Below are 27,857 nucleotides of genomic sequence, written 5' to 3' on the forward strand. Positions count from 1 at the left end.
TTTATTTACAGCGTAAGAGGCATTTTTGCCACATTATATTGCCCATTCTTAGTACAGCCATTCAGTAATGTTTTGTTTGAAGACAAGTTATGTTCTAATTCTTTGGGGGGTGACTAATAAAATCGGAAACTAAAGGATGCCCTCAATTTTCAACTCTCTCTCTCACAGCTGTTTAAATAAAGTCCACAATATTCATTGGGAACCAACAGGAAGTTCAACGAACACTCTTCAGAGTAAAAGCACACAATTGAAGTTCCAGTTATGGGCCAATTGTTACAGCAGATGGCGAAAGTGAATCTACACACTTGGATGTTTAAAGCGATGCCATGTGACCAACAAATTCGGCCTTTGGAGGACGCAGCCTACGAATTTAGACACAGCATATAAGTACTTGTCAGGATAAATAAAGGATTGATTAATTAATTAAAAAACAAAAAACAAAAAAAAACAGTATTAATTTCAATAATATGAAAAAAACAAAAACAAAGGCTAACTGTATTACATAGGTCACACCATGCCTGACAGGCTTCACCGCCATCTTTCTGCTACTTATTATTGGTCTTGCTTTAACCGTTCCTGATGACTGCCATTTCTTAATTGCATTCCAAACAGAGCGTATTGGCATCTGAAAATACTTTGCTATCTTCTTAGAGCCTTCTCCTGCTTTGTGAGCGTCAATTATTTTCAGTTTCAGTGTTCAGTTTTTCATGTAGACTTTTCCTGACATTTGTTCCCCCTTAGTCTTCACTGATTGTTGGGGAAAGATCACATGAATCTCAGCATTTGAAGACCCTTTGAGATTGACTTCACCTGGTGTTTCTTGACGATGATTTTGAACAATCCATGACATTGTCAGGTCTCATCTTTAACAAGGGGGTGGTGCATCTAAAACATCTGCAGGGTGCCCAAACGTATTTTGTTTTCTGTCATTTTTGAAGTATAAATTATTGAAATAAAATTGACTTTTTTTTTTTTTTTTTGGTGAAATTTTACAAGAATGTCTCTTTTGATGCCTCTTGAAGATTTTTCCCATCTCTCTTGGCTTGTTTATGCACTTTTTTTTTTTTTTACCTGGGTTGCCCAAACTTTCAATCCCCACTGTACTTTTACCTAAATATAACTTTCAAGGCGATTTAGAGGAAACGGTAGCGTCCTCAAAATTGTACTTTTATTTTGACCGTCTATCCCGGAAGTAGGCTTCGTTGACGCCAACTGTCTGTGTGCTAATCCGCGTGTACTGTGCAGCTGCTTACTTACTTTGAGCAGCGCTGCCTGGAGCCACTCCGGCCACGAGAGGAGCACCACAGCACGTCGTTGCACCTTTTACCCTGGCCGGAATGTTCCCTTACGCTTCGTGTCATTAGTTGTTTTTTTTTTTTGTTTTTTTTGTTTGTTTGTTTTTTAAGCGCCGAGTTGGACAATAAAAACAGGTGTAATGCTTCGCACCTGTTTCATGTCTTCTATGTGTTTGCGTTCCACAGTGATGTAGACTATTTCTGGACATTTTACACTCTTGTTGCGGGACTTTTTTTTTTTTTTTTTGTAATTTATTTATTTTTTCATCGCAGTGGATGCTGCCTCCCGGGTTGTCGCTCGAGCCCTGCTGTACCAACCGGGTTTTAAGGGCGTGAATTTCTTTCTCTCGCTTTTACCAAGTGGACGAGGAGGAATATATGTGCGGAGATGCTGCTCTTGGTGCCCATTCTGTGGCTGCTGCCTCTGAGCGGAGCGGCTCCCCCGCAGACCGACAGAGAGGACATGGGGGTGGTAAGTTACTTGCTACGGCTGACTTTTTTTTTTTTTTTTTTTCTCCCCCCCAAACCTGCTAGCATCCTCCTGAATTCGTGAACACCTCTCAAAATGCCCACACTGTTTCTTCATATAGTGTACTTGGTGTGAATGTTAGCCCACTGCAACCCAATGCTCATACCATTAAAAAAAAATAAAAAAAAAAATGTACGTGTTTGGGTAGCCTCCTCTCTTTGAAAGGATACAGTTAAAAAAAAATACATCCATCCATGCCTCCAGACAGAAGGACTTTTGTTGAGAGGTAGGTTACACCCTGGATTGGTCGCTGGTCTATCACAGGATAGACAAACAACCGTTCACACTCAGTCTTCAATCAGCCTAACCTGCATGTTTTTGCCATATCAGAGACTGAAAAGACTCAAGAACCTCAGAACTGTGAGGCGATTGATAAATAAATGGATGCGAAGGGATTTGTCCAGCTTTCCCGACAACATCCCGTGCTGATAACAAGAGGAGCTCACTGTCACCGGCGTTAGCCCACCAGGCATGAGAGATTATTACATCAAGGCTTTTCTCACTCATGCAAATTGCAAAGGGAACTTCCCGTTTGACTGCCTGTGAAGCTGAACGTCAAGTGGCTGACTTATCCGTGGTAATAAATCATATTAATTGTCTTTTAAATCCCTAAATACTGGCATAAGCATCATGCAGGTGCTCGTAGTAAAAAACAGCTTTGACAAGGAAGATTTTAACTTATCGTAAAAAATACAGCAGAATTTGCGCTTTGCGCTTCTCATCCCTACTAGTCCTTCTGTACTGGAATTTTAGCCAAGCCCTACATATTCTCCCTGTACTTAAACAGATTTTCTACAGGTAGTTAAGTGAAAGGCATCTACCCTCTATTTCTGTCTGTTTTGCTTATACTAGATATTGTCATTTAACTTTTTCTGCATGGAAATTGGAGAATAAATATATTGCTAGAGTCTCTGATGGTGGAGTGGTTCAGTCACCTGATTTCTCTGTGCTGGCAGCATGCGAGTTAAGTTCCCAATTAGTGACTGTATAAATGGGAGTGTGAATGGGTGTCTGTTTCTGCAGTATATGTGCCATTTAATGACTGGAGGCCATTCCAGAGTGTTGACTGCTTTTCGTCTGAAGTCAGCTGGCAAAGACTCCAGAAAATGGAAGGCTGGACATATTGATGTTATCTCTTGCTGATGTTATTTTGTATTTTCCAATTACAGCTTAAACATGCAGAAGTGTTTGCCTTTGTGTAATGGCTCCGACACTGTTTTCTAAACAGATTGAGACATAATATTTCCTTTGAGTATTTAACTGAACTGAATTGCACCCCGTTGGCTCGATCTGTAGTATTGTTCTTTTGTATTTTCAACAGAGGAGCTTTGAAATAAAAGACAGAAACTTGCTTGTCAACTTTTTTCGAACCGTTCTTCTTGCTTATTGCGCCATCCTGCTGATGTTAAATGATGTTATGCTCTGGAGTTTCCGCCAAAATCTCAAATTGTGACAAAGACATGAAAGCATCGCTCTCCCTGCCTGTCCCCCGTCTTGCGGTTAATGTTTTTATTATACTTCTGCAGGCCTCTGGGAAGATTTAATATTTTCTATTTGTCTGTCAAACTCTCTGTCCGAAAGAGAGCGCAGAAATGCTTGAAGGTAGTCTGGGGCTCAGCTCGGTTTGAATAAATTTGAATTATAAGAGAGCCCTAAAAATTGTTTGTGAATGAAGTGAAATATAAAGTAGGAAATGTTGAATGAGATGTTTTGGGGTTTGTTTGGTTTTTAATAGGCCTATCCCTTGAAAATTTTCATCATTGTGGAGACACTGAAAGAAAGGGCTCGACGAGGCGTCTCAAACTCAACTTGTATGGGGCTGCTCAAATCTTCTCAGTCTTTAATAACAATCGAGTATGTGAACAGTTCACCAGAAAATGAACAAGATTGGTGTCCTGGTCTTCTATGTCATCTCCCTGATACTTTGCATACTTAACATGTCAAGGTGAGCAATGACATCTGATTACAAGAACACCAAAAATATTTCTGTGCCTTTGAGACATTTCAGGGAACTTCTGCGCTGTCTCGTTTTTCTTAAAATTGGCTGCATTGCCAACCTTTCTCTTTATGGCAGGTTTTGAAAATAAATAATTGACAAAAGTGCTCATGAGCCTGAGGTTTGATGATCTGTAAGTTATTTAAAAAAACAAAAGGTAGAGCAACAGCACGGCAAAAAAAAAAAGTTTTGATGTCAAGTAGGGGGCCAAAATATAACATTCTGTGGGCAGCATATGGCCCCCGTGCCACAGGTTTGAGACCGATCACTTCTACTCATGCTATTTTATATGGTGAAAATCGTTTTGTCACACTTGTTCCCTGATCGATGATCAAAGACACAATCATGAACAGATTTCGAGTCCCACTTTGGTTGATTTCCAAATTGTCCGCTCAACTTTCCAGGTTCCGCTGTATTAGCCATTTAGCCTGCGTCTGCTGTTCATTTCTTTTCCCGGCTTATTTGCTTGGCAACCGCATCTCTCAGCATTCGCCCGCGACTCCAATTTCAAGTTCATTAGCGATAGAGAATATAATTTAACAGAGACAAACAATCAGTGTGAGCAGCCTGGATGTTGTTGATGAGTTGGTCACATGTTGTCACTGAGGGAGCTGGAGGACATTGTCGTACTTCACATCACAGCTGACATGGGCGTCATAACAGCCCATCATACCTAAGAATATGAAAAATACTTAATCACAAAATAGTTATTCAACCATTTATATCATTAGTCCCTTATAATATGTTTGCGCACCCACCCTGTGATCTTAGTGTCCATAACAACCACACACACCTCAGCACACATCAGCGGTATTATTGCTCTGCTCCTATCCTCGGTGATATACTGTGTTGCTGCGCGGCGCCGATGTGCAGTTTCAGCACTTGAGTCATAACATCTAAAACACAATACGCTTTTGCTTTGTGCTCATTGGGTTATTTTCCCCGAGAGGACTTTTTCCTCCCCCCCCCCCTTCCTCTCCCACTGAAGTATACAGTAACTGATGAGCTTCCCAAAGGATCTGTACACCTGAATGAGCAGCGCTTTCCTGTTGACACGCAAGAGTGATACAACCAGAGTAAGGAACGAAATGACATTATAGGCCACTGCCTGTAGAAATGTATGAATTAAGTCGATGACCTTCATACACGTTTGTATAGTTTTCCAAGAATATGTAACATTTGTTTCACTACATTTCATTTATCAGTAATTTGGAAAATGATATGTATACAATAATATGAATCTCATGATATACGTAATTATCACAATATTGTGGGGAGGTTGGTGATATTAAAAAAACAAAAAAAAACACAATGCTGTATTGAAACTAAAATGTACAGTATTGTCTGTAAAATTCCAATTAGCTGAGGTCATACTATACATATAGTTCAAATAGTACAGGCAACATTAACCTCAATATACATAAACAACCTAGAATAACTCAACACTTAATATTGAGGCACTTACTTCCAAAAAGCACGCACACATTGTGAATCGAGTCAATTTGTGGAGGAGCTGAAACGATAGCGACAGCCTTAAATGTAAGTGGCCTAAACATGCCTAATGAAAATTAAACTGCACTAATAAACTAAACACCAGAGGGTGCTGGAACTGCACAAATGGAAAACAACCTGGCCTTTTTCGCAGATGCTCTGCTTTTAATATTGTAACATGATGACAATGATATTGTGGAAATTTTAATATTGTGATATTGGTGTTATCGTTACATCCATAGATGTTATTTTTTTAATGCAAAGGAAGAATATCTCTCTGACTCCTCATACTAAACAGATTTTTGCTGCCAGATGAGTTGTGTTGTAATGGATATAATATCTCATAGCTTCCCATAGCTGATGTCATCTTGGGTCAACTGTATCCCTTCTCGTAGCTCACTCCATTTTGTCTCAACTGCTTCAAGACACAATTAATCAACAATCAATTCCACACCATTGACCAAATGCACAACAATCTTATGATTTAGCCATCTTACAATACTTCTGTTTGCAAATGTGATCTTTTTGAATGCCGCGCAAGTTTTTGGTCTCCATATTATCTATGTCACTGTGAGATGAGCTGGACGCCTCGCTGAGAAGTTAGCATGCAGTCTGTCATGTAGAAGCTCTTGATCTAAAATCTCACTGAGCGACTTTCTTCAATTATTCTCTGTCATGTTTCAAGCTGTGGAAAAAAAAGAATGACCTTAGTCTTGTTTGCCACTAGTCAGTTCTCTGAATTCTCTCCGCCAACAAATTATGTTTCCTATGGAAGCTTCTTAATGAACGACAGTTGGTATTTTATAGTAAAATGATTGTCAAGCTGCAGCAGTAGCAAATGTTTGGTTAGGAGTGGAAAACGGAAAAGTTACAACATGAACAGAATTCATTGATATAGTTGGAGGTTAGATGTCTTGCTCAAGAGCACCTCCACCCTGCTCAGGAAGCAGATTAGCATCTTTCTGACAACCAGTTAAATTTCAATGGGTTTTTTTTCCTCCCCTGTCTACACTAGTCCCAAAGACAAGTCCCTATGGAATGAACTTTTGCTGCCCCAGATGATGATTGATTACCATGTTTAACTTTAGCTGGATCATATGACATGCCGAAAATGTGGAATCTGACCCCCCAAAAATATGGAAGTAGAAGGATATTGTGTGACTTGTAGTAAATCATATTATTTTATTTATTTTATTTTATTTATTTATTTATTTTTATTTATTTATTTATTTTTTTCAGTAAATCATATGTTTTCAGGCATCTATATGGAAACATAGTAGCTAATTAGGTCATTACTACAATCCTTTTTTGCTTTATAATTCTTTTTTCCTAATACAGTATCAAATCTGAATAGTGTTCACCACATTTGAAATAAATTCTTGTTGGAATACAGATTCGGGGGGAAAAAAAATAAATGTTGGCATTCAACTTGGCATTCTCGATGTGTGATTATGGTAAATTGGTTGGTAGTAAAATAACCTGCCCTCTAACACCTCAACTATTTCATGCCATCAAGTGAATCATTTACTCTGAATGAGTCTTCAGATTAAATCAGTATCTCGCATTCATGGCATTACTCTTCAAGTCAATGCCAGTTCAGTCTTTTTTTTTTTTTTTTTTTTTTTAACATACTATTTTAGTCTTTCATCACTCAGCTCGCGATGCTTCAACTGTGTATGGACCGAGTTCACAAAATTAACCGTACCTTATATGTAGTTTGCTTTTGTTTCAGACAACAGGGAAATAATTTCATTTCTAAACTGTATCTTGACAAGCGTCTGTACAACTGGTGTCATCTCCCTTACAGTGCATATCACCAGTTTTGTATCCATTGAAAAAAAAAAAAAAAAAAAAAACAACACTTCCACTCCTTCTCCCTCCTGCTCTTCACGTAGGAGGTTTTCTTATGCCAGCCCATCATACGCTGTCTGATTACACCCTAAGGCCCAAGGATAGAGGGGGCTCAGCGAGAAAATTGGATGCAGTGAAAGTCCAGGAGAAGTACCAAGGAGGGATTGGTGTTTTGAAATAAAAAAGGGTCAAGTAAAAATGCCATATGCAAAATGAAGACGCGGGGAAAAAAAAAAAAAAAAGACTCGAGCCAAGAAGTGGCGAATACAAAATCATCTTGACTGATCAGGCTTCATATACTTCATTCATTGGATAAGTATATAAATAGCAACGTGACAAGATTTCCCAAAAATGGCATTGTATCAAAAAATGCTGAGTCCGGTTTGCAAAGCCACTTCAAACTGAGTACAACGGAGCAAGCGTTTTGAAAATTGGATGATGGGTTCTAACCCACTTGCCCAAAAAAAAAACAGTAACTGTATGCAAATGGAACATTATTTATGAGAAGAGCAATGTGGGCAGTAGAATAGTTTATGTACTTTACACAAAAGTTGTTTTTTCCTGAATTTGTTGTTGTTGCTGTTTGTTGTTGTTGTTTGAAGTGCTAATTGCATCTTAAAATAAATAAATAAAAAAATACCAAAAAGATGGTTGCCACAATATAAAGAACTAATAACTGGGATCAGATCGGAAATCTCCGTTCTCAGCCAAAACTCGTTAAGATACTTTTAGCTCTTCTGTTCCACCCACTTCCATCTAACCTGCTGACATTGGGTTATATGAATGAAATGCACTAGCAAGGAGATTTTTTATTTTTTTTTCAGGTGCAAGAAATCTTGAAATGTTGATTTCTCCATAGAGATATTCTGTGTGTCAGAAAAGCTCCAGGACTGGGGTCATAAAATATATACGGTATATGAAATCTAAAATATTGTTTCCCCTTGGAGTTAATGCACTTTCTTACTCCACCATGCCTCCATGCACTCCAAAACAAATTCTTCCATGGGAAACGGGGGGGGGGGGGGTCACACAGAGCCAGCTTACATGAGCATGTTAATGTTCTTGGCCAGGAACTGTCAGATGTTCAGGGCAATATGACCAGTGACCAGGTGCATGGTGAAGTAACCACAAGTTGTCCTGCCTCAACTCTTACCTCTGATATATACTGAAATACATCTTTTGTGTCACTCGTCTTGGAAATTTTCGGAAACACCTCATAACTGAAAAGCCTCATTCTTTTCTTCTGAGAAAAATGGAAATCAGACTTTTAATCTTCACCTTGCTAGTTCGGTCACGTCACATTCCTTCAAGTGTGATATCCTCCAGAGACATGTATGAGTGTGAAAGCATTAATAAGATTTCTGATTTTCTTAAATTGATTCAATAAGGGTCACTGGAGGAAGTGACTGACGTGTATGTGTGCGTAACTGCTTAGATATAGACTATAATCACGTCAAAAGCAAAGTTATGACAAGCTCTTTAACTTGATTATCTGTAAATGACTGAAGTTTTACCAGACCATATTAACATTTGAGATTGTCGATTCAATATAAATGACAAGGATGGATGGGCAAATACTTAATCCTAACAAATTATTTCCCCGTGACTCCGTTAGTCCTTGTTGTCATTCCTGATTCAAAAGTGGACTTGAAAGTGTTTCACATTCGGTGAATACAGCTTGGTGAATAAAAAGCCATGTGCATTGTTGGGGTGCATTGTTGTACGAGACAGAAACTACGGTTGTGCAAGAACATAATGGAAGAAAGATTGTGGCAAATGACAAGCAATAGGGTGTCTTTTTTTTTTTTAAACTAAAAAGTTGTCAATACATGAATCATTCAACTTTTGCTTTATTTACACTTCACAGTGAGCACTCAATACGTAATATATAAATGAATAATGTATACACATTGATTAGATTGAGGTTTTATATCTGACGCTGTGCATGTAATGTAAATGTACACATTCTTGCCTTCAAAAGAAGTTGAGCTATTCTTCCCCCGTTTCTATGTAGTCCATTTTAGCGATGCGTCATGATAGCGGGAGGAGAAAAATAACGCATGAATTTGAAGGTCAGCAGATAGGTAATCAGGCCTCTTTCATATGTGAATAAAAGTAAGATATCTGACAATTGCGACAACAGTGGAAGTGCGAGATATACCCTGTTAGACAGCCAAGATTTCACTCTAAAAATAGAATTGTTGAACTAACCTAATTGGATTGACCTTACCATAAACCACGCCTGCATGACACAAGAAGTCATATCCGCGCTGGCACCTGAGTTTTGCTACGGACAAACAAAGCAATCCAGCTCTCGGTGGTGCATTGCGTGGTTATCCAAAATCAAGAAAAAAAAATAAAGAAAATGCACACATTTATTTACTCCCATTGTTTGCTTTTGGACTTACAGTATAGTACTTATATTTTACCTGCATTTTGATCATGTATGCAAATGTGTAGTTTTCCGGTGTTCAGTAAATGTAAATACAACCACCACTGTTTTCATACAATGGAACCCAGAGGCAGCAGATACAATGAAAACAGCAGAGGCCTCAGAACTGAACCCTGTGGAACACCATTCTGTTATACATTTGAATTTATATTGCACATATATATCCAACCACTTTTTTTTCTTTGCTTGACACTAGGTATGAAGGCATTACAAAAATAAAGAAATCACATGACGTACCATCGCATCACAACAGCCACAAGAAAAATTCCCTGCAGCACAGATAAGGCCAAGCAATGTAGCGTGATCACCTGCAGTCAATGATGGCCAAACGAACCGTATCATTACGAATCATTTGAGTCGGGTGTGTGTCTTGACCTGCGCCGAACCCCTGAGACTGACTCACCAAACCCCTGAGGTTCGATCAATCGAACCCAGGCTAAGAACCCAAGGCTAGAGGTACAAAATGGCTACCTGTGGCATAAATCCAGCCTGTGAGTTCACATGTTTGTAATAGGAGGGAAAAAAGGGAACGCAACAGAGCAGGAATAAGGGTCCCCACTCAACTGCATGTGATTTCCCAATTCTCCCATTCATTCTTTGTCATTTCATGACTTATGGCAACTGTGGGTTGGAAACAAGCTGGCACACTCTCAACCTCCCTAACGTAATAATAACCCTCAAATCAACTCCATGTGGCCATCCTATTTTAAGTGAGGCCCATTTCCCTGCAGCCCTACGCAAGATCAAGGCTAGCAATGCCATTCAGAGAACCCGATCTTGTAATTGCAGTTGTTGCTTGAGGTTTGCTGCCTGCGTATTCACGTTCAAGTCAAACAAGTCCAAAGGATGAAACCGCAAAGCAGCAGCGGCGAGGCTCCTCTTCGAGTTTTGCCTTTGGAGGCGCGTTGAGACGTAATAAATTCAAAGCATGTTTGTTTGCTTGTTAGGATAAAGAAAAGCACTGTTGCCTGGAGTAACATGCATAGCTGATTTCATCTCTGACATTGTTGTAGGAGTGATGGGCACCCAAGGCGTGCGGCTTGCTTCTTAACTCAAATTAAAAGACACACACCCTGCTTCCTCCAATCCGAAAGAAAAAAAATGTGTTTGGGAATTCGTTGTCAGCCACTTCTGCTCCCCGGATGTGAACATGTTTGTATTTCTTGCTGACGAGAAGAAAGCAGGAGAAAAATAATTGACGTTTGGGAGGCACGTAATGCTCTCACAATGTGGACACGTTTGTGTTTCGAGCGGAAAAGAAGAAAGTTGGAGAAAAATAATTGGCATTTGGTGTTTGTCTCTTAATGACACCATATTTACTGAAAATGGGCCAGGACCTTTTTGGCCAGCTAGAAATTTGGCTTGGTTATTATATTTCCGTTGGCCACTGGGTGCTACTGGCTTTTTTGATGGATTACAGTATAATCAGAAAAATAGCTTCAAAACAGGCACAGACTTTCAATTGTATCTTTAAGTGCTTGTCTTATATATTGGCTAATTAGATGTCACCCCCCCCCCCCCCACACAATTGGGAACAGCCAGAAGAGTTACTACACCGAATGGCCCGTGTTCTACAAGAAGAACTTAATGATCTCACATCAACAATGAAGGGCCTTGAAGAGGCCAGAAATTAATGTCTCCTTTCATCCTGTCAGAGTTTCCTCTACTTTCGGATAACATTCTTGCTGGAGGGAACAGCCCGCACTTACTTGTTGCTAGCCGTTTCTCTCGAGACCTCCGCTTTGGCTACGGTTGCATATTTCAAAACCCAAATAGAGTCTGGAGTGGTTGGTTACCTTACACAACCTCAAGCCTGTCGGCAGCCTGTACAGCATACTCATGTCACCTGAACTACTTGAATTTAACCAAAATTGAGTGCGTTTTGAATTTTAAATGGGATGTGAGTGAATGTGTACTTTCTCTTGAATGTGCTGTCGATGCTGCATAGTTAAGCAGCCAGTGAAAATGTTTAATTCTGTATAGTGCTGTCACTATAGAATATTTTTAGAATGAATTATTCAATCGATTAATCAACTATCAAATTCATTTTAATTTTGCATTAAAGGGTTTTACAACAGCATTTTTATCCCCTTGATTATTATTTATTAACCCGTGTTTGGTGTTTATTTCATACTTCGCATTTGTATAGTGACGAGCCTCTGTTGGTTACCAGATGAGATTGTCACTACAACTTTGCTTGAAACCAATTTTCTTTATCAACAATGGGGAAAATCACCTGATTAATTCATTGTCTTGGAATATTTTAAAGGTTTGGAATCGGTTCTAAACTAATCTTTTCCTCTCAGTGTTGAGAATCATGTTGCCACAGTTGTGCATGGATGTGCTTCAAGCTGCGCTTGATCAACAACCATAATTGTTTTGTCAATCTCTATTGTTTAACTAGTATCAAATTTGCATGCGCTAAAAAACAAACCAAAAAAAAAACTGGTGGTTCAATTAAATATTTGACATAAAATGTCAATGCCCTGCTTATGACATTATGTTGCATTACAACGCAAACTATTACACGTGACTTATTACCTGTTATCGTGAAGAGTAAACATTCAATATAGTTATTATGACTTGTACTAAAATCAAATCCGCCTGATGATGTAATTCAATATACAACAAACCAGCAGTGTAGAATCATTGAATATGAAAAACTAGCATTTTGAATGTTACCATCATCAGCTTACATAGTTCCATAATGTTCAGCTCTTCTATCCTCAACTCAACTGTGGCTGTTGGCAAAATGTAGCATGCAGGGAATATGATCCATCTCTTACTGACAGTTTTCATTTGTGCATGCCTAATTTCATTATTGTGTGATTTGAAGCAGAAGACCATAGCGTCGGCAAAATAACAAACATTCATAGATAACCGCCAATATATTTTTTTCCCATTGAGAATTGCTTAGAAGGTTTATAATTTGGACCTGCCAGGTTTTACAACAATAGGGGGCATCATCACTTCATGTTTTTGTTTTGTCACAGAAAACAAACCATAATCATTTTTATCTAAATTGATTTGTGTGTTGGGTCAAAGGGAAAAAAAAACATGCATCAGGATCAGATACCTCCCAAAGCGCCAGCTGACAGCTAAACCCCATTCTATACATCTCTCTGTCGATTCATCTTCCGCATCGTGATAAAATGGTGTTTGGAGGGGGAAGGAGGGAATCTGACACAGTTATTAACTGATGATTAACAGCCAATCTGCTTCCTTTTTCTTTTTTTTTCTTTTTTTCCCAATGTAGTTCTTCCACAAACCTGTCTTTTGATCAAAAAATGTAATTGTGCTTAATGAACAATCTAATTGCAATATTACATGTCTGATTTGCATGAGTATTCATAATTATTATTATTATTATTATTATCCATCCATCCATCCATTTTCTTGACCGCTTATTCCTAACAAGGGTCGCGGGGGCTGCTGGCGCCTATCTCAGCTGGCTCTGGGCAGTGGGCGGGGGACACCCTGGACTGGTTGCCAACCAATCGCAGGGCACACAGAGACGAACAACCATCCACACTCACACGCACACCTAGGGACAATTCGGAGCGCCCAATTAACCTGCCATGCATGTCTTTGGAATGTGGGAGGAGACCGGAGTACCCGGAGAAGACCCACGCGGGCACGGGGAGAACATGCAAACTCCACCCAGGAAGGTCCGAGCCTGGACTATTATTATTATTATAATTATTATTATTATTATTGTGTTGGGCTACCAAATGCACAGTGAGAAAAACTTAATCTGAATGGGTAACTTCTTTTAATACAGTTTTTTCGAGTGCTAGTGTATTAACCATTTTAGAAACATAATATATGTATTTTGTAATTACAAATGCTGGTAATTTAGGACAGCTGTAGCAGAAACTTTACATTGGGAGCTGGTCTAATTATTTTGTATCGCGCAAAGCCGCCTCAGTGTCAACTGGATTTACACTCAATTTCCTTTGTAGTATGTATTGTAAACACACCATATCCTAGCAGAGTCCATTTTTGGGGATTTTCCACTAGTTGAAATGGCCACAATTTTTATATGGTGAAATGGAGGAAAGCACAGGAAGCATAGACGACCAAACTAGGTCATACAAAGATCAAATATTTCTGCAACACACCTACTATCCACTTTACATATCCACCTGGAGTTGGAGTTTTTCAACAACAGATCGGCAACCCTCAAGCATGCATTAAGTCAGCACAGTTTTCTTTTAAAATCTTCACATTTTTGCAATACCATGTATTGACCTTCTTAAGTATATCATCATCAGATCAGTATACACCCCCCAGTCCAGGACTGCAAATGAAGCGTGTGCTTTTTGAAGGACATTCGATTTTAATCAGTCTCAAAATCAAAGTTGTCGTAAAACGGGCTTTGATCAGACAGCCATGATGTGCATATTTAAAAAGATTATTCATCAATGTTCACAGTAAATATGATTTACTGTTGGCACAAAGTAATAAACATGTTGGGAAATTTATCAAGATAGAATGACAGCAGTATTTCAGGTTTAGTAGGCCGCAGAAATAGAAAATGTAGCTCACTGTCTCCGATGACTCTAAATAAATTCAAATGGGGGTAGCTGGGACTGTGAACTGATTTTATTTTCGGTGCTGACATTTTTTTTTTTTTTGGCTCCGACAGCCCATGTGTTATTGACGGCTGCTTTGACACGTTAATTATTAGGGGCACAGTGCTGGTGTCATCCTGAGTGTTCTAGCAGAACCTGTACCAGAATGTGCTCGGTTGGTTCAGGGAACATCATCTGCAGGAGACAGTAGAATTGACATGAACAGCAGCTGTTAACATATGTAGGAATGTTGTAACTTGAGAAAAAAAATGTTTTGACAAAGATAGCTCATTTTGCAAATTGCTCAAGTACATATTGAGTGTCTAAAAATGGTGAAATACTGTGTTGTGTTTGTCTGTAACACTATATGTTGGATAGCAATTGATTGTTGTGGTATTATATTAAACGTAGTCCTACGTACACGTCAGAAGCTTAGAATTCTTTGATTACCAGAATGGCAACTGACTCCTGCCATGCTAACTGCCCTGAAAGCTAACGTTAGGCAAAGCTAATGCTATTTTAGCTAATGTAACCAACGTCAAAAAATATGGAATTACAGTATTGTGTTTGATTAAACATACGTATGCGTCAGAAGCGTCAAATTCTTTGTTTACCTGAATGGCAACGGACTAATGCCATGCTAGCTATCTAATTGCCATGAACGCCTAATGCTAGGCAAAGTCAATGCGGTTTTAGCTAACGTCAGCCAAGCTGCCAACTCTTTAGTGTCTTTGCACACAATAAAGTGCTGAGAGATGTTTGAATTGTTTACGGATCATTGTCATTTATGACAACCATTTTTTTGTCATCCTGTCATGACTTAGCACCTGCATCCAAATTTTCTTGACCTATTTAGCCCTCATCTTTGCACATCTGAGGAGAACATAACAATAATGAATGATTGAAAACAAATGAGAGACAGTCTGAGTCATCCCGTTTGAAGCCGAGCTCCCAATCTCAGCTAAACTCCAACATGGCAGACTAGCAAATTGCACAATTAACCAATTTGTTTGACAAAGATACTTTGTACTAGCCTCACCTTCTGCATGCGTCACAGTGCCGTGTTAGAGAGCTGCAATTATATTATTAGGATTATCCTACTTCTCGTCTATTGTTCAAAGGGCTGCTGAGGTTAACAAAAACACTCCCGCTCCTCTAACTCTTAATCATTTTTGTTTTTCCAAGTTAGCATCGAGCGATGTTATTAGATTTTGTCAGTGTGATACCAAACATTCATTGTATTCAAAGACCCTAGGGCTTTCTCTAGCGTTTGTATTTCTTGAAAAATAAAATAAAAAAAATCTTTGATTTTCAAATCAATGCGCTTATTGAGTGCTTGAGGTGTCTGAGCATTTGGTTTTGCCTTTTTGAGCCATATTGTTGATTTAGAGCATTCTCTTGGCTGGGAAGTGGGTATTCCTGTCACTAAGGTCTTTTTGTTTACATATTAACATGTTCATGAATATCTACATGAACCAGTGAGATGGAGTTTCTTTGTTTTATTACAGCTGAATGTCAAGAAGTTATCTCAGCGCCTCAGGCTGCACTGCTTTTCTTTTGTTTAAACTTAAGGCAGTTCAATTAAGTACAAAAAAAGTATCACTGGATCAAAGTTGATGATGTCATTGTACAAAACCAGGCACAGTAGAGCATGTGGCGAACGCATCTGGACACGGTCGAGAGGGTCTGGTTTCTAATCTCTGCCTTCCTTTATGGCCTTTGCATGTTCTTATAGTGCTTTGACCGGAGCCTCTGTCTTATTATCACATTCCAAACACTTACATGTTGGATTCACTGAAGATTTAAAAAAAAAAATTAAACTCATGTGTGCCCTATGAATGACTGGCTTCCAGTTTAAGATGTACCTTGCCTCTCGTGTACCTTAAAAGGGGGTCACTGGGGTCAGTCTGCATGTTGACATGCCCATAAATCTCAATAGGAACTAGCGGGTTGGTGTGTTTTTTTCTTTGTGAGAACTAATGTAAAAACAATAATTGGTCATTAGATTTTGTGATTATTGATAACGGTTACATTTTTAAAGCCATTACTAACTGCTCAAGTGTAGTACAAAAGTGTGTTAGTATGTCCCGCAGTACCCGTTTCCTTCCAAGTCACAAAGGACTGGCAAGTTTGAACTTTGACCCCAATTCCCTGGCTGCTGCCGCCGTGTCGGATCGCAAGACAAGCAAACTCCCTCTGCAGCTCATTTTGTCCGATTCAACTCTCCATTCGTTACCCTTGAAGTCTACGAGGCTGGCTATTGCAGGTGTGCTTGAAGGCTGTTCCAGAAGCACTTGATCCACAGTCGGGGTGTCGTTTGGTTGCGCTGCTGTTATTGCTGTAGGTCCAGTGAAGCGTCTCTCACCTTTCCCTGCTAATTAAATGGCATATATCTCGACAGCTTGTGTCTTCCTGCAGGTAGTGTGCACACAAGCACGCAGCACCTCTTTTGCCCCCCTGCTACTCGTCTTTGTCAGATAATTCCTCTGATGTCACGATGGCTGCTCCTCACCTACCGGTTTGTGTTCTTTTTACAGCCCGCAGCTGTGGGTGACTCTAAATACAACTTCTGTTTGTTTTGATGGTCTTTTTTTGTTTTTTTTATTTAGAAACACTTTTCTAGAGCAGGTGATAAAAGTTTTGGTGTGCTTGAGGCTCGAACTGTGAAGACAAACAAGTAAAGTAAAGTTTGAAAGGCTTGGAGTGATGGTAATGACTTCTGATGTTTTTTGACAGGTTTTTGGGTTCTTGTCATTTTGAGTCTTTAGAGTCTGTTATGGTTTTGTTCTGGAGTGATCTTTTTCTCGATACCAGCCTTTTTTCAAGTACTCGAGTACTCGTGACGCAGACGAGTCCAAGCGACCGATGGCAGAGGGGGAAGACGTTAAGTGAGTCCTCCTTGCCTGTAACTGGCGCTAGCTTGCAGCCGTTTTTCACCCAAACTTCACCGGTTTGGAAATACTTCAAAATTGTGAATCTTAAACGAAAAGAGCATTATTGTGTTTTATTTTGAGCGTTAAGACTATTGAAGAGTGTGACTGTGCTGTTTTGTTTTGTTTTTGTCAAAATTAAAGGAAATGCATTTGTTTAAAAATATATTTTAGTGATTTTTTTTTATTTGTCAAAATGTACTACTGGTATCGTCAGTTGGTATCGGTGAGTACTGAGGGTCTGAGTATCGGTCTGAAAAATAAGTGGTATCGAACATCCCTAATTAGTAGTCAAGGAGGCCGATAACCGATATTTGCAGCTTATATTCATTTTCAGTAAAAAAAAAAAAAAATGGGGTGGGGGAGATATTTTTTTTTAAATACAGATGTCAATCTTGACTTTGTTATAATGTCTTAAAGCTTGTTTATTGAACATGTTTTCTAACTTGTCAAAATGCATTAGTTTTTTGCTATTTATCATAGACAATAGACATCCTTTTAAATTTCTAAAAAATGTTCAGAGCCCACAAGGTTATCAGTACATTTTAAAAAGTCAAATGGAAACTTAAACAAATAAATGCGATACCTTTGTATAGTGTTCTACAGTAAATATTTTTTTCCCGAAAAAAATGTAAAAATACCTGTAATCTTAAACTTTCACATTTATTTGTTTTAATGTCGGAGAAAATCAAATTGTTCAAAAGATTCCCAAGGTCAACAGCATCTCTTATAAAGTTAACTGAAAATTTAAACAACTAGTTCCCTGAGATTAAAATGGTTTTAGATTTACTTTTTATCGTCCGTCAGATTTTTAAATAAAAGGGCGATATTCGTCAAAATGCCCAATATTGGTGCCGGTAATCGGCCGATTATCGGTGTATACCCAAACCAAAATACAATACATCAATGAATTGATCGTTAACTTCCTCATAGTGGTGGAAGGAAAGTTAAGCGCCTAACTTGCCAGAATATAAGATGTGTACAACAAGGTCTTTTTTTTTTTTTTTTTTTCCATTCCACCGCACTTTTGCTTCTTCACTGCCCAATGACTGATAGTTTCCTGTTATCCTGCTGTGAAGCTCAAACACAAAGGATGCTTCTCCACTCCTTTGCACACACGACTTGTAACCAAACATTCAATTCAGGCTTTTGCATGATCGTGTAAGTCACTCTCTAACCACTACATCTGTTTCCACAAAATGGAATCGTCACGCCATTGTCGAGCCACCCCACAATGGTTCTGCTGTCGTTGCAAAAACAACTGCATAAGAAAGAGGGAAGGGAAATACTGTAATGCTCGGTGCCGGCCACTTTCGGCTGCGTGGGCGGACAACACTTCTTGTAAGTGCAGTATTGTACAGAAAAAGACAGCATTTTAAAGTGCCGTTTAAACCTCCCGATTAGTTAATGTGGAGATGTAGTGGAATATCCAAATCTGAACACTCCTCATGTCATACATTTCCGAGTTGAACCAACATTTTTTAGTATTTGCACAAATGCTATGTTCTCAAGAAGCAGTCTTGTATTCCTCTTTACTCACTTTGTTTCTTTTTTAAAGATGCATCAATATTTCTACTTGTTTACATTCACAAGACTTTATCTTCTTCATCTCCTTTTTGCTCTTCATCACTTGTAAGGCTTTAGGGCTGCATATCGATTCTAATTTCCTCAATCGGTATGATTTCGATTCACAAGAGGTCAGTTCGATTTGATTTTGATTTTTCCGATCGACTTCATTTCAATACGATGTTGATTATTTATGGGACATCAATTCTTCTTAAAAGCACGTCCGCCTCCCAGTTCTGAGGACTCCGGTTCGAGTCCACGCTCCGGCCTTCCTGGGTGGAGTTTGCATGTTCTCCCCGTGTCCGCGTGGGTCTTCTCCGGGTACTCCGGTCTCCTCCCACATTCCAAAGACGTGCATGGCAGGTTAATTGGGCGCTCCAAATTGTCCATAGGTGTGCGTGTGAGTTTGGGTGGTTGTTAGTCTCTGTGTGCCCTGCAATTGGCTGGCAACCAGTTCAGGGTGTCCCCCGCCTACTTCCCAGAGCCAGCTGAGATAGGCGCCAGCACCCCCCGCGACCCTTGTGAGGAATAAGCGGTCAAGAAAATGGATGGATGGATGGAATTCTTCTTAAATATCAAGGACATGATAAAAACTCCACAAACATTACATTCCAAATTAAATTTTGCGCCAAATTAAATTTTGTGGAGGCTGGTTAAATGATTTAGCTTATTAATTAAATTAACACGTTATAAACACTTATGTGTTACACAAACATTGACATAAGCAAGGATGAGATGAAAATACTTCCCTAATTCTAATTCAGTAATTGTAAATATAAATTTAAAAAAATGTTCTGAATTGTCTTAAAGTGCTATAAGTCAGGTCTTTCATAAATGTAAGAAAATACTTTTAAATTCACGTGAACAGTAAATTCCAAGAAAACGGTAAGATAAAAAAAACAAAAAACATGGCATTTAAAATTCTATTTTCTTATGAGTTTATGGAAAAAAAGAGATTTTAAAAAATCAATTCATGGTTTTGTGAATTGACAGTGTATCAGAACTGATTTTACATAGTTCCATAATGTTCAGATAACTGAAATACCTTGTGCTACAGGTTATATTTGATTTCATTTGTTGCAACAAGACAGTTAAAATGCCAGTAATAACTTGTGAAAATTTTGTGTGGTTTCAATCACAATGGCAAGATGACTGAATGCAACACTTGATTATGGTACTCATTGATGACGACCTTGGAACGTGAAGTGTAACTTGTCCCAACGTATATTGGTAGCTTAGCAACAAAAGTAGGACATGCATCTCTGTCTTGGCTCAGTACAATATGGAGAAATTGGCAGTAAGATCAAAGTTAATGTAAGTGAATGTCACAATTAATTGTTTTATTGTCGTACTATTAACTTTTGTTTTAACCTTCAAGGATAATTAAGAATGTTAGAAAGCACAATGCATAAAATCTTAATGTGAGGAGACTCGCTTGCGGCTATCCTTCCCTTCAAGCTGCTACTCGGCCGTCACACGTAATCAGGCGGTTAAGACATATAAATCATGATATTAGTAGTGGTTCGCTTCATTTCGTGCTTACAGTATATGGCGGTTAAGAATGAAATAAGATACTATGGATTTCTATGATTTCTTATTTAAAAAAATATATATATATCTGGGGTTGACCAGTGTCTCGGAACGGGTGGTATTAAAAATAAAAACTTCCACTCAACTACAGTGAGAGTGGCTGTGTGCAATTAATAATTCAATGCGAACAGCAGGATAAGTCTTCGCCTGAGCTGCCTTGGAAGGGATTATGTTCTTGTGATATGAAGGAGACTAGACACTGGAGGTTGTGACGCGGGCCGGGGCTCAAGGCAGAAATGTCAGGTTGTTGCGACGCTTAGCTAGGCTACGGTTGTTATAATGCGGAATGACGGCTGAAAACAAAAGAAGTGAAACATTCAAGTCAGAATGCGTCATGCTTTGCTATTTTGTGAGTTATTTCCCTTACACAACAGCATTTAACATGAGTAAGCTTCTATAAATACAACTTAGCTTTGGAGTTATGGTCTAATTTCTGCCAGTCTCAGTTTGATAACAAACGGGGAAACTCGACTCAGGAAGCAGCCTCAGTAAAGAGGATGCGTCATCGTTCCAAACCATTGGTGAACTTTTTCCACAGTGTGTTGACACATACAAGCCCGTTTGCCTGACCACTGCGTCTCTATAAATAACACTTGGAACCAATAAATGCAGAATCTATGTTCGTGTAGTACCTTTTGAAGTTGCGGCTGTGAAACGTGAATCCTTTGTCATCAGGAAATATGAGCTCATTAATTTGAAGATTGAATTTAACTCTAGCTAGCTAGCTATTTAGCTAGCCACCTATTTAGCTAGCTAGGTATCTAGCTAGCCATTTAACTAGCTATTTTTCGAGCTAGCTCGCTATCTAGCTAGTCATCTATCTAGCTAGCTAGCTCGCCATCTCTCTCTCTCTCTCTCTCTCTCTCTCTCTCTCTCTCTCTCTCTCTCTCTCTATCTCTCTATCTCTATCTCTATCTCTATCTCTATCTCTATCTCTATCTCTATCTCTATCTCTATCTCTATCTCTATCTCTATCTCTCTCTATCTATCTATCTATCTATCTATCTATCTAAAATATAAATAAAAACATCTTCTCGGACATACACTTAAGATAAGGATTATTTCCAGCAGAGGATCGCATATGTGATAGCGGTACGAAACTGTCACGCAGCATTGCATCTCTGTGTGTGTATGTGTGGCTTCTGGGATGAATGCAACAGCAGGGACAGCGGGCAGGCGTTACTCAATCCTTGTGTTTGTGGCATTGGCCCGGTGCCGTGCCACATTCCCACCCACGGAGACGAGGAACTTCAAAGAACATTTAAGACGCTGATCCCCTGAGAGGAGCCACTGAATCGTCCTTCTTTTGAAAGATGCTCCAGTTACACACGCATGGACAAAATTATTCTACAAGCTATCAGTTTCTTCGTTTCTAAATGATGTGTGACTTATTTATTTCAAAATATATATAATTTTATTGCTGTCTGCAGTGGATTTCCTTTGGCGCATTTTGCTTTTTAGAGGCTGATGATAATGCAGTTGGTCTACACTGTGCTTGGACCATGAGAACAATGCACAAAGATCACCCTGCAAATCAACGATGTAATTATAGGATATTCCATTCCTGCTGTGGATGTTGGCAAGTTATATAGCCCAATTATTCCGCAACGTTAAATGTACTTTTTTGTTTCCTTTTTATGACTGTACAATACGGACGGGCATAATAATTGATTGAATTGACCGTGAAGAATCATGTGCGTTTTTGATTAATCATGGTTGCTAGTTGGCTGCAACCAGTAGAGACGCTGTTGCTTCACTAAACTGATTTGTGGTTGAATGATGAATAACATGACGTCAACTAGGGGTGCATGGTATGTACGTTATATGTGACATTGTGGTCCATATTTGGGAAGAACTATATATTTATCATGACTATTCCTTCTATTGTGGACTGGCATATGTTATCATCTGTCTGTTTGCTTGTACAATGTGGTGCAATGATTTTGTAGAACTTCTGCCTTTCATTGAAACACCAGTGAGGGCTGAATATGATCAGGGGTGAAAAAGGGCGAGCTTCCGTGAGCAGCTGGGGCTTTGGCAGAAGGTCAAAGTATCCTTCACTTGGAACGGAAACTGCGTGACTCCCTGCAGGTTCACCAAGGGATATAGTGGGGTCAAATAATTAATTTTGTCACTGCCGGGTTACCTGTTTTTCTTTTATTGCGTGCTGCTTTCTGAATGCAACTTTTAATATGCAGTGAAACTTTAAAAGACGATTACCAAAGTTTGCTGGGAAAACTTATTGTATTTTGGTCTACTGGTAAGGAACATTCCGCCTTTATTCCTGGTTTTGTTAGCATTTACGCTGAAATTTGACACACACAAAAAAATAATAATCAGACATAAAGTATTAACTGATGGCATGGTTGGATGATGTCTTTGTGTGATGAAACTCAAACTTTCAAAACAATATTTGCTGTCTGCTGGATTACGTAGCCACATTTTAAATAGTGGTATTTTTATCAGCTGAGTAACGTTTCTACTTGAGCTGAAGTGAAGTGAACTGTGCCAGAGTTCACTGTTGGGGTTGACAAAATTAACTGGATGCATGTTTGTCTTTTTCTTTTTGCATTTTTGTTTTTTGTGACACTTCTTTCAAAAGACGGAATCATGGATGACGTAACGAATGTTCAGTTCTACGTAAATGTTGATGTGTTCTTTTGGTACAGCAATTCTAGAAACGGTAAAAATGCAGTCTGATTATTTCTATTTCTGTTATTTCTTTTGGGAAGACCAGTGGCCCAGAACAAATGGTTTTCGATTTTAGCGCTTCCACTCTATTAATATGGATATTTTCTGATTTTATCTTGGGTGCTTCAATTATATTTTGGTTAGATTTTAAATTTGCAAGTCAGTCATTTCTTCTTTTCATGTAGATCAAGATGCAGTATGTCAAACCGAGTTTCTTCCAGAGGCAACCAAATTTGCACATTTTTCAGGAATTAAAATTTGTACATTTTAAGTCCCATTTGCCATATTCACATGAGTATATATGGAAAATATCATGAGGTTGCTTTTATAATATATATTCCAGTGAATGTAGGAGATATTTTCGTGTTTCTTTAAGAGCCTACTCTTAATGGTTTTGTAGTTTTGTAATGTGATGAAAGTCGTGTCAAAGTCGATTAATCGACTTGTCATGGATATTTTTTCACACACATCTTCATAGACTAGCATAGCAGCAAATAAAAAAAATATCATGAAATAGAGATGTGATGCCAAAAAGTGTTGTGTGCTGGAGGGTTGCAACTAAGAGAGCTGTACACAGGAACAGTGAACAATAATCCGGCGAAACATGCACAATTCTCAGACGGCTTATAGAGAGAATCAATCAATCTCATCATAGAGTGTGGCAAGACATCGTATGACATGGAAATCTCCGATTGGCTTGTTGACCCATACAACACAATGTACCAAAGATTCCTATCACCACACACAGCATCATAAAGTTTTTACGTCATATAACACAAAACTAGTAAAAAAAAAATGATGATTGTTACATGAGACAAAACATCACTCCAACATCGCTCCCTCATGAGTCATGACAAAAAGACACGATTAGCGTTAACATTGTAGCGTCATCGACTAGTCAACTACTTGTAAAATGTACCCGGCTGGCGCAGACACCTAATGGCATTCAATGCATTGGATCACATTTCCATGTGTTATCTCAGCTCCTTCCATGAACATCCTCTGGTCCTTATAATAGGATTGAACAATTGGCATGCTCCATTAAGCAGGCACCTCCAGGTCACTTAGGGCTGAAGTTCAAGGAGCGAAAGCCTTCCTTTCTCATTCCTTCCCGCCTTCGCCCGTCTCTTGTTGTCTCCTGCAGCGCCTCAGTCAACAGACAGGAGCTGCGTCTCAGCTCTCTGTAGAACCAGCTGTCTCTAAGCCGGGGATTAAATGATTCATTTACCAGCCGCATTTTAATCCTCCCTGTCACACACTTGCTCTGAGACACTGAGACACACGCGCACGCACTTTGTTGCTTCACGTGGGCTCACCAAATTAAATTATGCTGGATGTATGTGTAATTAAACAACGGCCCAGCAGCGCGAGTGGAACCTTGGTGTGAACGCGAGCGCGCCCAGGAACTTTACAACAAGGCAGTAAGTTGTGTGTTCCATTGTAGGCGGATTTTGTGGGAGTGCTTGTCTGATGAGGAGATTGAGTGATGCAGCAGGCAGGGGGTGCGCCATCTGCTTGAAGCATAGTGGCTTTCAAATAGAGCAGATGACTATTATTGCATATGAGGGACTGACAATAAAATGGAATCCTTAGCCTAATAGCGTAATTGCTAAAGTCATTTTAATTTAGTGTGACAGTATCAATGGAAAAAATACCGATTTGTTTGCTATTTTTTTTCCAGCAAATATTTAAGGGGGTTAGTTCAAATTTGCTAAATCAATGCTAAAGTTAAACATCGCATCTGCATCTAATACTGAATCATAGAGGGGTCTCATACCACAAGCTTATGTAATTATAACAGACTCACAATTGAAGCCAGACGGCAGCCATCTTACATTGCCACTGTTACAACTTCTGAAGGTCAAACGGCCACAATCATAAAACCGGTATTAAATAGGTGTAATGTTGAAAGAAACATTTAACAGTCAAGTATTAAAAAAAAAAAAAAAAAAAAAAAAAGATCCCTGTTGGTAAAACATAGAAATAAAACAGGCGTAACTTCAACTGGCTTTTTGATGCACACCAAATATTTCATTTCCAACATTGGATGTAGAACAGAAGAGACAATTTGCTGACTTAATTTGATGAAGTCGTCGCCTCTCCCAAACCATAAAAATCCCGCATGGATGTCATATTTTCCCCTCTGTTGTCTGGTAAATCAAATTTTCACAGAGATGAAACTCTTGTGAAGTCTGTTGCATGATGCATAATGTGAATACATCCAGAGCAAAAATGTACTCATAATTTAGCTATTAAATAACCAAATTGTATTCAATAAATGAATTTAGAAGATCGTGTAAATACTACCAAATTTATATTGAAAAAAAAATAGCTTTTGTATATCAAATAAATAGTTTCTACACATTCATTCTACCAATTTCAGAAAACATTAGATCTAAGAACATAATCTTTGATTGGACTCCAATCTTGAAGCAGAAGATAAACCCTCAAAAACCAACTCATATTGAGGGGCTGCCTCAGATTTCAGTTTCCCATCCTGCCTCATTCATGGCTTCTTTCTGTTGATTTAAACTGTTGAGCTTTCCACCATGCCAGCCTGTGTGTGTGGCTCGCCGCTATCCCAATGCCAAGGATACTTCATGGCTTTAACCCCTCGTTGGAGGAGGGAAAAATGCAAATAACATGTAGAAGAAAGGAGAAAAAAGAATGATGGCTCTTTTCACCGCAGGAGGAAAGCTTACTTTTATGTGGTCTTCAGGACCACATGCTCGCAAGCCACATATAGCAAGCGGCAGCCAGCCTTGCTCCACCACAGGCCAATTTTGCTGGATATGAAGTCTGCTAAATGTCTTAAGATGAAAGCAAGCTGTGCGGCCTTTCAGATGGAAAGCCTTGTGGTGCACTGTTTAAAGGTTAAGGCACACTTAAAACACTCCTCAGAACACCAAGAATCCCCATTTTCATCCTTCCCTCTTGATCAACTGCACCACTTTAAATAAGGGGCATTCAGTCTTATTCTTGAAAGCCACAAATGTGATTTAGCAATGTCTTTAAAAAATGGTACCGCTAACAATGTGACTCGACTTAATCAGGGTAAATTTTGCTCCCTACTAAAAGTAGTGTTGTTTTCCGATACCGTTTTTTGGCTACCGATACCGATACCCAGCTTTGCAGTATCGGCCGATACCATACCGATACTTAAGGGGGTTTTTTCTCAACATGAAAAAGCTGTCCTGCCATTGGTTCAGAGCATTCAAGGGCCAATAGGATATCTTAGATCGGCATGCAGTGAACATGTCACATATCAGTGAATGTTGTGCACGAGCAAGACACAAGATGCTGCATCCAAAATCCTATATTAGCGTTGGAATTAATGGTATCGGCGTGTTACGTGTGAGTAGTCACCGATACCACTGTTTTTATGCAGTATCGGCACCAGTATCGTTATCAGAACAACACTACTAAAAAGCATGATAGATATTACCGTAAAATCCCGTGAATAAGATCCCAAAAATAAAATAAAAATATTACATTTTAGATGTCTATGTTGTAAAAAAAATAAAATAAAACAACACCCTGACCTAGTTGCTGTTCCTACTGATCACATTAACAAACCAGTTTTTAAGCAGGCAAAATCGCCACTTGTGGTTTTGACGTCACTTTGTTTCATAGACCAAAATGTATGGGGATAGATTTGTCTTAAATCTCAGTAATATTTCTAAAGTGGAAAATAGTGTGCTGCTAAGCACATAAATGTTGATTCTCTAAAAATAACACCAGGCAAAAAAAAATCTGACATTGAGTAAGTCTTCCTTGGTAGTAATTGGCAATATACTGCAGCAGTTTGACGCTTCACTATCAGAAAGAAAGGTCTTTGTTCAAAATTACCAGAGGTATCGGTACTCAGTATTGGTGAGTACTCAGAGTGAATAGTGAATACTCATACTAGTATTGGTCTTGGGGGGGGTGGGGGGTGGGGGGGAGTGATATTGAACATTGTATTGGCGCAATAATCAAAAAGCCATGATCAAATAAAAAACAACCAAATTTATCTTTTATTGTGTTGGTAGTTGTTTAAAATCACTATTCAACATGAATAAAAATTAGAAAAACGAGTAAAAGACAACCTTCACAAATTTCACATTTGCCAACATTTATGGGGATGCTCTACGTATTCTTATGCTTGGAATGCTATCTGCTTGTTTCTCTTCAAATTCTTCTCTTCAAGCCGATTCGTCTTTTGCAAAAACAGACACAAAATCCAAGCAAAATCACGTAGAGTCTCTTGAGGTCTTACATGATACGTACACATCGCGTACATGGAAGCAGGGTAACGTCACGGTTGACTGGTTGAATTGAATTCCAAATTGTACAATCTCATTCGCATTCCTTTAAAAGTTTAACTGTACCTTTTGTAAACTTGTTCTTGCTTCTGACCATTCATTTATTATGAGCATTGCTCACCTCAGAGGGAGCAAAAAAAAAAGACTACTTTTAATCAGTCCAAGCTTAAACATCTTAATGTGGCTCATAGGTAGCTTCTTGTGATTGCACAAAACCAACAAGGTGACACAAAGATTTACAAATAAAGTGAATAGCTGAGTAAACACGAGACAAGATGATTGCTGCTGGCCTTTTGGGGACAATTGAACAACATTCAGCAGTGCATATGATGGAGCAGTATTTGTGAATACTTTCACATTTTCACATGCAGCAGACGCACAAGTATTTTGCCATTTCATTTCGGTAGGTGTTGACAGCCATGGGAGGAATGTTAATCACCGATTCAGTCAAGAAGGATTAATTATTTAGTTTTGTCCAAAATGGTGTCTTTTTGTTTGCTTGGCAGATGCCGTAATGAAGTTAGATGTTGAAAGTTATGTGTAATACAAATTGGATGAAAGCAATAAATATAATAGAGAGACAAAGAC

The 27,857-nt window shown here is 38.9% G+C and overlaps 1 protein-coding gene across 3 annotated transcripts in view; it reads left to right on the forward strand.

The window, feature by feature from the left end:
- The first annotated feature begins 1,271 nt into the window (after nucleotides 1-1,271).
- The window catches only part of mmp17a (matrix metallopeptidase 17a), a 74,385-nt gene continuing 47,799 nt past the window's right edge, over nucleotides 1,272-27,857 (forward strand). Inside the window, exons 1-2 of one of the 3 annotated variants that reach the window (XM_077498041.1) lie at nucleotides 1,272-1,430; nucleotides 1,569-1,767. In XM_077498041.1, coding sequence (XP_077354167.1) covers nucleotides 1,684-1,767 — 84 coding nt within the window. In that variant the 5' untranslated portion in view covers nucleotides 1,272-1,430; nucleotides 1,569-1,683. Of the gene's footprint in view, nucleotides 1,768-24,239; nucleotides 24,387-27,857 lie in introns of those variants that run through there. The other 2 variants (XM_077498040.1, XM_077498042.1) reach the window with 2 other exon arrangements.

The sequence above is a fragment of the Festucalex cinctus genome, chromosome 15, assembly GCF_051991245.1.
Source record: "Festucalex cinctus isolate MCC-2025b chromosome 15, RoL_Fcin_1.0, whole genome shotgun sequence".
Taxonomy (NCBI): domain Eukaryota; kingdom Metazoa; phylum Chordata; class Actinopteri; order Syngnathiformes; family Syngnathidae; genus Festucalex; species Festucalex cinctus.